This window comes from Mandrillus leucophaeus, unplaced genomic scaffold (assembly GCF_000951045.1).
Source record: "Mandrillus leucophaeus isolate KB7577 unplaced genomic scaffold, Mleu.le_1.0 Scaffold1382, whole genome shotgun sequence".
Taxonomy (NCBI): domain Eukaryota; kingdom Metazoa; phylum Chordata; class Mammalia; order Primates; family Cercopithecidae; genus Mandrillus; species Mandrillus leucophaeus.
Window position 1 is genome coordinate 157,603 of NW_012101346.1, and position 12,083 is coordinate 169,685.

General features: G+C 43.2%; 1 protein-coding gene across 1 annotated transcript in view; it reads left to right on the plus strand.

The window, feature by feature from the left end:
• Positions 1-9,929: 9,929 nt before the first annotated feature.
• The window catches only part of LOC105534688 (mannose-binding protein A-like), a 3,182-nt gene continuing 1,028 nt past the window's right edge, over positions 9,930-12,083 (plus strand). Inside the window, 3 exon segments of the mRNA XM_011973480.1 lie at positions 9,930-10,155; positions 10,537-10,668; positions 11,969-12,052. Of these exon segments, the coding sequence (XP_011828870.1) occupies positions 9,930-10,155; positions 10,537-10,668; positions 11,969-12,052 (442 nt within the window).

Here is a 12,083-nt window from a genome sequence, read left to right on the forward strand (position 1 = left end):
CCAGTTTTCCCAGCACCATTTATTAAATAGGGAATCCTTTCTCCATTGCTTGTTTTTGTCAGGTTTGTCAAAGATCAGATGGTTGTAGATGTGTGGTGTTTTTTCTGAGGTCATTGTTCTGTTCCATTGGTCGATATCTCAGTTTTGTACCAATACCATGCTCTTTTGGTTACTGTAGCCTTGTAGTATAGCTTGAAGTCAGGTAGCCTGATGCCTCCAGCTTTGTTCTTTTTGCTTAGGATTGTCTTGGCAATGCAGGCTCTTTTTTGGTTCCATATGAACTTAAAGTAGTTTTTTCCAATTCTGTGAAGAAAGTCAGTGGTAGCTTGATGGGGATAGCATTGAATCTATAAATTACTTGGGGCAGTGTGGCCATTTTCATGATATTAATTCTTCCTATCCATGAGCATGGAATGTTCTTCCATTTGTTTGTGTCCTTTTTATTTCATTGAGCCGTGGTTTGTAGTTCTCCTTGAAGAGGTCCTTCACATCCCTTGTAAATTGGATTCCTAGGTATTTTATTCTCTTTGTAGTAATTGTGAATGGGAATTCACTCATGATTTGGCTCTCTGTTTGTCTATTATGGATGTATAGGAATGCTTGTGATTTCTGCACATTGATTTTGTTTCCTGAGATTTTGCTGAAGTTGCTTATCAACTTAGGGAGATTATGGGCTGAGATGATGGGGTTTTCTAAATATGCAATCATGTCATCTGCAAACAGAGACAATTTGACTTTCTCTTTTCCTAATTGAATATCTTTTATTTCTTCCTCTTGCCTGATTGCCCTAGCCAGAACTTCCAACACTATGTTGAATGGGAGTGGTGAGAGAAGGCATGCTTGTCTTGTGCCAGTTTTCAAAGGGAATGCTTCCAGTTTTTGCCCATTCAGTATGATATTGCCTGTGAGTTTGTTATAAATAGCTCTTATTATTTTGAGATAAATTCCATCTATACCTAGTTTAATGAGAGTTTTTAGCATGAAGGGCTGTTGAATTTTCTTGAAGGCTTTTTCTGAATCGATTGCGATAATCATATAATTTTTGTCATTGGTTTTGTTTATGTGATGGATTATGTTTATTGATTTGCGTATGTTGCACCAGCCTTGCATCCCAGGGATGAAGTCCACTTAATCATGATGGATAAGCTTTTTGATGTGCTGCTGGATTCGGTTTGCCAGCATTTTATGGATGATTTCACATCAATGTTCATCGAGGATTTTCACATCAATGTTCATCAGGATATTGGCCCAAAATTCTCTTTTTTTGTGTGTGTCTCTACCAGGCTTTGGTATCAGGATGAGGCTAACCTCATAAAATGAGTTAGGGAGGATTCCCTTTTTCTATTGATAGAAATAGTTTCAGAAGCAGTGGTACCGGCTCCTCTTTGTACCTCTGGTAGAATTCGGCTGTGAATCTGTCTGGCCCTGGAGTTTTTTTGGTTGGTAGGCTATTAATTATTGCCTCAATTTCAGAGCCTGTTATTGGTCTATTCAGAGATTCAACTTCTTCCTGGTTTAGTCTTGGGAGTGTGTATGTGTCCAGGAATTTATCCATTTCTTCTAGATTTTCTAGTTTATTTGCATAGAGGTGTTTACAGTATTCTCTAATGGTAGTTTGTATTTCTGTGGGACCGGTGGTGATATCCCTTTTATCATTTTTTATTGCATCTATTTGATTCTTCTCTCCTTTCTTCTTTAATAGTCTTGCTAGTGGTCTACCTATTTTGTTGATCTTTTCAAAAAACAGCTCCTGGATTCATTGATTTTTTGAAGGGTTTATTTTGTGTCTCTATCACCTTCAGTTCTGCTCTGATCTTAGTTATTTCTTGCCTTCTGCTAGCTTTTAAATTTGTTTGCTTGTGCTTCTCTGGTTCTTTTAATTGTGATGTTAGGGTGTCAATTTTAGATCTTTTCTGCTTTCTCTTATGGACATTTAGTGCTATAAATTTCCCTCCACAGACTACTTTAAATGTGTCCCAGAGATTGTGGTTCATTGTGTCTTTGTTCTCATTGGCTTCAAAGAACATCTTTATTTCTGCCTTCATTTCGTTATTTACCCAGTAGTCATTCAGCAGCAAGTTGTTCAGTTTTTCATGTAGTTATGTGGTTTTGAGTGAGTTTATTAATCCTGAGTTCTAATTTGATTGCATTGTGGTCTGAGAGACAGTTTGTTGTGATTTCTGTTCTTTTACATCTGCTGAGGAGTGTTTTACTATCATTTATATGATCAATTTTAGAATATGTATGATGTGGTGCTGAGAAGAATGTATATTCTATTGATTTGGGGTGTAGAGTTGTGTAGATGTCTATTAGGTCTGCTTGGTCCAGAGCTGAGTTCAAATCCTGGACATCCTTGTTAACCTTCTGTCTTGTTGATTTGTCTGATATTGACAGTGGGGTGTTTAAGTCTCCCATTATTAGTGTGTGGGAATGTAAGTCTCTTTGTAGGTCTTTAAGGAATTGCTTTATAAATCTGTATGCTCCTGTATTTGGTGCATATATATATTTAGTACAGTATATCTTCTTGATGAATTGATTCCTTTACCATTATGTAGTGGCCTTCTTTGTCTCTTTTGATTGTTATTGGTTTAAAGTCTGTTTTATCAGAGACTAGGATTACAACCCCTGTTTTTTTGTTTTCCTTTCCATTTGCTTGGTAGATCTTCCTCCATCTTTTTATTTTGAGCCTATGTGTGTCTTTGCACATGAAATGGGTCTCCTGAATACAGCACACTGATGAGTTTTGACTCTTTATCCATTTTGCCAGTCTGTGTCTTTTAATTGGGGCATTTAGCACATTTACATTTAAGGTTAATATTGTTATGTTTGAATTTGATCCTGTCATTATGATGTTAGCTGGTTATTTTGCCCATTAATTGATGCAGTTTCTTCATAGCATCAATGGTCTTCACCATTTGGCATGTTTTTGCAGTGGCTGGTACCAGTTGTTCTTTTCCATGTTTAGTGCTTCCTTCAGAAACTCTTATAAGGCAGGCCTGGAGGTGACAAAATCTCTCAGTATTTGCTTGTCTGTAAAGGATTTTATTTCTCCTTCACTTATGAAGCTTAGTTTGGCTGCATATGAGATTCTGGGTTGAAAATTCTTTTCTTTAAGAATGTAGAATATTGGCCCCTACTCTCTTCTGGCTTGTAGGGTTTCTGCTGAGTGATTCGCTATTAGTCTGATGGGCTTCCTTTTGTGGGTAACCCAACCTTTCTCTCTGGCTGCCCTTAACATTTTTTCCTTCATTTCAACCTTGGTGAATCTGACAATTATGTGTCTTGGGGTTGCTCTTCTCGAGGAGTATCTTTGTGGTGTTCTCTGTATTTCCTGAATTTGAATATTGGCCTGCCTTGCTAGGTTAGGGAAGTTCTCTCAGATAATATCCAGAAGAGTGTTTTCTAACTTGGCTCCATTCTTCTTGTCACTTTCCAGTACACTAATCAAACGTATATTTGGTCTTTTCACATAGTCCCATATTTCTTGGAGGCTTTGTTCATTTCTTTTCACTCTTTTTTTCTCTAATTTTGTCTTCTCATTTTATTTCATTAATTTGATCTTCAATCACTGATATCCTTTCTTTGACTTGATCAAATCGGCTATTGAAACTTGTGCGTGTGTCAGAAGTTCTCGTGCCATGGTTTTCAGCTCCATCAGGTCATTTTAGGTCTTCTGTACACTGTTTATTCTAGCTAGCCAGTTAGCCATTTATCTAACCTTTTTTCAAGGTTTTTAGCTTCCTTGCAATGGGTTAGAACATGCTCCTTTAGCTCGGACAAATTTGTTATTACCAACCTTCTGAAGCCTACTTCTGTCAACTCATTAAATTCATTCTCCATCCAGTTTTGCTCCCTTGCTGGCAAGGAGCTGTGATCCTTTGAAGGAGAAGAGGCACTCTTTTTTTTGGAATTTTCAGCTTTTCTACTCTGGTTTCTCCCCATCTTTGTGGTTTTATCTATCTTTGATCTTTGATGTGACCTACAGATGGGGTTTTGGTGTGGATGTCCTTTTTGTTGATGTTGATGCTATTCCTTTCTGTTTGTTAGTTTTCCTTCTAACAGGCAGACCCCTCAGCTGCAGGTCTGTGGGAGTTTGCTGGAGGTTCACTCCAGACCCTCTTTGCCTGGATATCACCAGAGGAGGCTACAGAACAGCAAGTATTGCTACCTGATCCTTCCTCCGGAAGCTTCATCCCAGAGGGGCACCCACCTGTTTGAGGTGTCTGTTGGCCCCTACTGGGAGGTGTTTCCCAGCCAGGCTACATGGGGGTCAGGGACCCACTTGAGGAGGCAGTCTGTCTGTTCTTGGAGCTCAAACACCATGCTGAGAAAACCACTGCTCTCTTCAGAGCTGTCAGACAGGGACATTTAAGTCTGCAGAAGCTGCCTGTTGACCTTTGTTCTACTATGCCCTGCCCCAAGAGGTAGAATCTATAGAGGCAGTAGGCCTTGATGAGCTGCAGTGGGCTCTGCCCAGTCTGTGCTTCCAGGCCTCTTTCTTTACACTGTGAGCTATTCAAGCCTCAGTAACAGCAGACACCCCTGCCCCAATCCATGCAGCATCGCCGGTCCATCTCAGACTGCTGCACTAGCAGTGAGCAAGGCTCTGTGGGCATGGGACCTGCCAACCCAGGTATGGGAGGGTATCTCCTGGTCTGCCGATTGCTAAGACAGTGGGAATAGTGCAGTATTTGGTCAGGAGTGTACTGTTTCTCCAGATACAGTCTGTCACGGCTTCCCTTGGCTAGGAAAGGGAAATCCCCCAACCCCTTGTGCTTCATGGGTGAGGCGATGCCTTGTCCTGCTTCAGCTTGCCCTCTGTGGGCTGTATCCACTGTCCAACCAGTCCTAGTGAAATGAACCAGTTACCTCAGTTGGAAATGCAGAAGTCACCTGTCTTCTGCATTGATCTTGCTGGAAGCTGCAGACTGGAGCTGTTCCTAGTCGGCCATCTTCGATTCTGTTATATTTCATAAATACTGTTTGTATTTACAAGTGATGGAAATTTTTCCTGTTCCTATATGACATTTATATTTTAATGTCTCAATTCTTATCTTTATATAGGGGACAGAAACCTCTATAGCTTTTTAAGAGACACAATGAAAATGGACTCTTTGTGTATAATGTGAAGTTGGCCCTGATTATGTAACAGGAACACTTCCAATATGTCACCATTGAAAATGTTGCCATTTTAAGTGTCTAGTAAATACTTTGTGTCAAGGTAAAAAAGTTTCCTCTTTTTTTCTAGTTATCTAACATTGTTTTCATTATGAAAGTGTGCTGCACTTTATCAGATGAATTTTCAGCATTTTCTTTAGTCTGTTAACATCAAGGCAAGAGTGTCAAGCAAGTAGTACTGGCATCCAGAGGATGCCACTGAGCATAAGAGGCTCTAAGTTCTTCATTATTTGAGTTTGGAGAAATGCCCCAGGGACTCCACCATAGGCCCTGCAAGGAGTGGGCTGTTCAGCAGAAGTAGTTTAATAAGCCCCATTTCCTTGTCAGTAAAAGGAGGCCTGGAGAGAATTGAAGGTTGCTGACCCACCTTGGGTGACATCTGTGCTCTCACAGTGGAAATCATCCCTTCCTGTCCTCTACTTTTGGGGTATAGGACGCGACTGTCTTAAGCCCCTCCTAATCTTTGTGAGTAGGGATGCTCAAGTTACCTCACCATCTCTGATTAAGTCATGTAAGGAAGGGATGGGTAATCATTTCCTCTTGTAAAATTCTGACATTTGGAACCAGCAGATGGACTGATTTTATGGAGCATGGGGAGAAGAAGAGGAAGGACAAAGCTGTGAGCAGGAGTGTTTTGGGGCAATGTGGATTGCAACACCGTGGATTGAGTTTCCTAGGGGCCTATGTGAATGCCAGTATCACAGAAGCTGCCTGGGGTTCACACCCTACTCATGAGCAAGTTGCTTCCTGAAACTCAGGGACCCCAGCAACAAGACATTATGGACTGAAATGTGTACTGGTGCAAAGGTGAGGGTAAGGGACATGCAGCTAGAGGCAATCATAGAGTCTCTTTCCTGAAGAACCAGCTGCTGAAAGGAACTGTCATTTGTAATTAGTCACACAACCAGTCAGTGTGGGCTGAGAGGCAGTAGTGTACCTGCTAACATGTGGTTCCTCCTGTGAGCAGGTATTGCCCACCATTGGCACCAACAGCATTCTCTCTACCCTCTGCACATGCAAAGAAATAAGACAGTAGGCCACTGCCCAACCTTTCACTTCAAGTAGCAACAGCTTCAAGCTGAGCTACCACTCTATGGCCTGAGTGGTGAAATGACAAAACTGGAGGACAATGTCATTTGTTTGGACTGTGTTTGAAATCAACCCTAGAAAGTTTGCATTACAGGAGTCTGGGAAACAATGTATGAAGAATTTTCAGACCATGTATTAGTTTTGGGAACAGGCTTCAAGCTTCAAGATTGCGTGGATCTGAATTAGGCTCTTAATAAAACCTGCTCTTTATTAAACTAGTGATTTGCATTGATTTACTTTTTGATGTTGAGCCATCCTTGCATTCCTTGGATATACCCTACTCGGTCTGATGCTATATAGGCTCATCACATATCCTATAGGGTAGGCACTATACTAGTTAAACTTATTAACCCTATTTTATAGGTGCTATTATTTTCCCCTATTTACAAATAAGAATGTCAAGGGATGTAGAGGTTACAGTGATTTTCCAAATATTATGCAGCTAGTTCATGGGCTAATGAATGTAGGAAGTCAGATTCCAGAGACTGCTATTAACCATGAATACAGGGCTGAACTCTAATAGTTATTTTTTAAACTATGTTTTTGCCTCTCTGCTTATAAATTAGATTTTCTAAAAGTTTCCTTCTTTTGTTCAATCCTTATCCATTCTGAATTATATGTTCAGCTAATCATCTCAGCTAAGTAGTTTTTTAGATATAAACCATTTCTGTACGAGAGTAGTCTCTTCTCTGAAGATTTTATACAACTCACCTTAAAACCATTTTGTTGATGGAGGGATGGTTGTTAATTTTTGACTTCCATTTCTATATTTTATGATTAGTCATATATCAATTACTCTGATATATCAGTCATTCTCGGGCCAACTTAAATAATTCTAAACTTTCTTATAATATTATATATTTTACCTAATTTTCCAATGTGTTGCTATAAAATTAACTGTACATAGTGTGATTTTATAACGTCAGGACCATCTGTCCTAGTATAATAATCCCTTTTCTTCCTGATTTGTTCATTGTTGTTTGTTTGCTTGTTTGTTTGAGATGGAGTCTCCCTTTATTGTCCAGGCTGGAGTGCAGTGGCACGTACTCAGCTCACTGCAACCTCTGCCTCCCGGATTCAAGTGATTCACCTGCCTCAGCCTCCCAAGTAGCTGAGATTACAGGCATGCACCACCACGTCCAATTAATTTTTGTATTTTTAGTAGAGATGGGGTTTTACCATGTGTGTCAGGCTGGTCTTGAACTCCTGACCTCAGGTGACCCACCTGCCTCGGCCTCCCAAAGTGCTGGGATTACAGGCGTGAGCCACTGCTCCTGGGCTGGTTTGTTAATTCCTTGTACCTTTTCTATCAATCATTGATATTGTATCAGTCAGCTAACACAACAGTAAATTTCCCTCTCAAGGGCTTACAACAGTAAACGGTTTATTTCCTGCTCTGGATCTTCCAGTTTGTTGAGCTTTGGCTGATTTCAGCTGAGTGGGCTTGGACTCAGCAGCAGTCGGCTGGACAGACTTTCAGGTGAGTTCATGACTGTTCCATATCACTTTCCAGGGATGCATACTTCCCATGATTGGGAAAGAAACACAAAGGCCATAGCAAACCTGTAAGCACTCGTTAAGCTGCTGCTCCCTTCGTCTCAGCTCAGGGTCACATGGCCACACCAAACAGCAAAGGGGCTGGAGTGTTTACTCCTCACACTCTAGTGGGAGCCTTTGTGAAGTCCTATGGCAAAGGGCCTAAGATGTAATTTTACAACAAGGAGGAAACAACTCAAAACTACTACAGCCATATTTGCTAAGTTTATATCTCTGACAAAGAACAAGTATTTTATTTTATTAGCACTATAGTTATTTTTAATTCAAGTTTATTAATTTAATTATATAATTTTCATTTATTCCTTCATTATACCCTCTTTTGAAGTGCATATTAATTTATCTGTCATGTAGGGTCCACATTCCTTGGAGGACTATTTCTGAGGCTTGTCATTTCTATCAGCTCTCACTCTGCTTATCCCCTACTGTATTTGATAATTGTCCCACCATGAACTCAAATCTGCCTGGCCTCCATCTGAGACACCACTGAGGTGCCTGGGCTGTGGTATCTCCACTGCATTTAAGTCTCCTCAGTGCAGGAGATCATGCCACGCTGAGACACTGGAAACACAATTTTTCATCTTGGCATAAATAGCAAAATTCAGTAATAGTCGTAAGAACAGCATAAATTCACTTCCGAGTCTATGAGAAGACAGACCTATGGGTACACATCCTTGGGGGAGAAACTCGTCCCCTCCAGAATCCAGGTTTTCTCAGGTTCCTTTGCTCCTAGGTATATTTACCTTCTGCTTACCCTCTCCCCACTCAAAACCACCCTTTCTCTAAGTCTGTAGCACAGTTAGGATCCTGACTCAATGCAAATCTGTCAGTTTCACATTCCCACCTTCCTGGGAGGTCTGCCTATTTGCTAAACGAATCGAAAGTCCTTTGTCCTCTGGGCCTATGGGCCCCTCAGCATTGTGTCAATGGCATCAGGAGACACAGCCTTGAGAGGGATCTTATTTACCATTGAAGCACCTCTTGATGCCTGGAAGGCCCCCTGAATGGGAACCAGAGGGCCGCTGGACAGGGCCTGATGACATGAGTACACAAGGATGAGGACCCTTGAGAAGCCAAAACTCCCATCACAAGGCAGAGTCACAGGGAAGTGACCCACCCCACTCACTACCTGGGAAAAACAAACCTCTCAAGCTGTTTGGTGACATGAAGTGTTTCAAAGAATGGGTGTGAGTTTGGAGGAAAGCAAGCATTAAAGCTCACATCCGGGATCTGGGCAGCTTGACTAGGCTCTGGTGACAAGAACTGGACGCTTCTGGAAACTCAGGCCTGGACGAGCACTGACGATCTGGTGTCTGCTCGAGGTCTCTACCTGTCTTCTCTCCCTCGCACCCAATCCTCCTGTGTGCCCAGCCCTGGTTTGCACCCTGGGGACAGAGATGTGAACTGAGAATAGAAAAGTGAGGTCACTGGTAAAGGGGGCACAGATGGTAGCTCCAGCCAGAGAGAAGAGGGCTGATTTGAGGACACGCTGCTGGAGGATTCATTTGTTCCATAAATGTTTATTGAGCATTGACTCTGTTTCCAGGCACTCTTCTTGGTGGAGAAACAACAGCTGGAGAACAAGACCCCTGTTCTCATGAGCTTCTCATTCTACAGGAGTGGGGTGGGTGATCAATCGATATGCAACCAAATAAACAAAACAGTCCCACGTGGAAGCTATAATTGGCAGAAAATTAGAACAGAGAATTACAACTGAGTGACTACTTAAAATTACAGGGTTAGCAAAGACCTTTCTCCTGAGATAATATTTAAGCTGAAAGCTGAGTGACAACAAATAAGCAGGCAGAGATGCAGGGAAATGTCCAGGCAGAGGGAGCAGCAGGTGCCAATGCCCACATTCAGCTGTGGATTGAAGTCATCTGCAAATACCCCTTCTTGTGCCTGGTCTGGTGAGATGTCCAAACAAGACATTTGACAAAGGTTCTAAACGAGAAGAGATGAAGGATGTGACTCAGTGCTGGGGGTTTTCAGTCTCTCCACCCTGGCCCTGCAATGAACAAAACACAAATGGAAGTAGTCAATTGTACGCATGCATGTGTGTGTGTTCGTGTGTGTGTGTGTGCATGTGTTTGTCTGGTGGAAGATCTATGCATGCTTTTTCTGGAAATAAATATTTGGAGAAAGCTACCCTGAGAACCTGTGACTCTGGAGGCTCAGAGGTGCTTAGCTGTGGAGACAAATGCCTGGGAGGGAGAAGTGCAGGATGGGGTGAGGGCACTAATGTAAAGAGCTGCCTAGCACTGTGCTGGAGACCCAATGGCATCCCAGGCAGAGATGGGTGAGATGGACCCAATGGGGAGAAGGGAGATCCAGGTCCGACCTGTGTCTTTCTGAATCTCCACCTCCAGCAGGCATCTCCTCCACATGAGGGTTCGAGCACAGACTTGGGGAGGCTCCCGTTTCATCAGGACCCAAGCTACACTCAGAACAATCCCTGTAAAATGCCATTGTCTCCAAAACAAAGCTGCTTGCTGACTCTCTGGGATCCCATATTTCCACACAGGAATTAGGGATGTGTGGTTGTCCCTACAGAGGGGTGTCCCGCCTGATTAGGGAGCTGGCCTTGGTGCAGGCCCTCCCCTGGGATGCAGGAGTCGGGGGTCTTTTTTCTTTGGGTCACCATTAGCTCGCTGGCTGTTCCGGGGGTGAACATGAATGGAGTATTGAGATTTTTGGGAAAAAAATGAGTGACAGCCACTGGGTCACTTTGTCAAGGGTTCAGAGGTTTGCAGGGCCTTCCTGGGAAGTTGGGACTCCCAGGAAACACAGGGGCTCCTGGAATTCCAGGACCAAGGGGCCAAAAAGGAGATCGTTGGGACAATTCAGGTAAGGGGCGTACCTCAGCAGGGTGGCCTGAGGGTCCCAGGTCCAGGGGAGCTGGAGGGCCGCTGGAAGGTCCCCTTCTCTTGCTTCTCCTGCTGCCTCATGGGAAGATGCTCAATTCTGCGTCCTGGCCCAGCACCGCCAGCCCTCTCAGCTTTACTTGGGGCCTGAGGGGACTCCCATAGGTGCCCAGATGCAGACGTTCAAGCCATGTAGGGCCATTCCCTTGTCAGGCCCCTTAGCAGATGGGCCCTGGCTTTTCTTCAGTGGAAACAGTCCAGTGTGCACCTCCGGGGTGCCAGGGAGGAAATAGGCCCTTTAGGGGTTGGGTTTATGTCCATTGTCACAAGAGTGGCATGAAAACGTTCTGCCTCTTAGGACCCCTGGGTGACAGGGAACATCACAGCAACTTAGTTCAGAGAAAAATGGAGCAAACTCAGTAAGAACAAAAGAACAATGACAACCTACTTATTCATATTTGTCTACCAGCCTGTCAAAACAATAAACGTATTAAAAAGTGTATCTGGAATGAGAAATGAAAATGAATGACAAAGAAAAGTTTTCAGGCCGGATGCAGTGGCTCACGCCTGTAATCCCAACACTCTGGGAGGCCAAGGCGGGCGGATCATGAGGTCAGGAGATTGAGACTACCCTGGTTATCACGGTGAAACCCCATCTCTACTGAAAATACAAAAAATTAGGCCGGGCGCCGTGGCTCACGCCTGTAATCCCAGCACTCTGGGAGGCCGAGGCAGGCGGATCACGAGGTCAGAAGATTGAGAGCATCCTGACTAACACGGTGAAATCCCGTCTCTACTAAAAATACAAAAAATTAACGGGCGTGTGGCGGGCGCCTGTAGTCCCAGCTACTCAGGAGGCTGAGGCAGGAGAACGGCGTGAACCCGAGAGGCGGAGCTTGCATTGAGCCGAGATTGAGCCACTGCACTCCAGCCTGGGCGACAGAACACGACTCCGCCTCAAAAAAAAAAAAAAGAAAAGAAAAGAAAAGTTTTCAGAAAGAAGAGTAATGAGTTGAGTATTTTCTTATGAATTCTTACAATATGACAATATGCAAGCTGTATGTGGAGACAGAGGTCCAGGCCTGAAGTTCCAGGTTATGAAGGGATGCAGAGGTATAGCTGGGAAGCAGGAATGTAGTCATTTTTCCCCTTTTATTTCTTTTGCTTTCTTATTTTTCTGGAATAAGCGTTCTTCTTAGTAAGCCACTTTGGTTTTTTTCAAAATGCTCCACTCTCCAACTTAAGGTCTTCTCCATAAATACCTTCTCCCTGTTGCTTTGCAGTTGCTGAGGCTAAGCTGGCCAACTTAGAGAGACAGCTACAGAGCCTGAGAGCAGAACTGGACCACATGAAGAAGCGTGAGCTTTCTCTCTGCCCATAATGTGTTCTTGGTTCTCA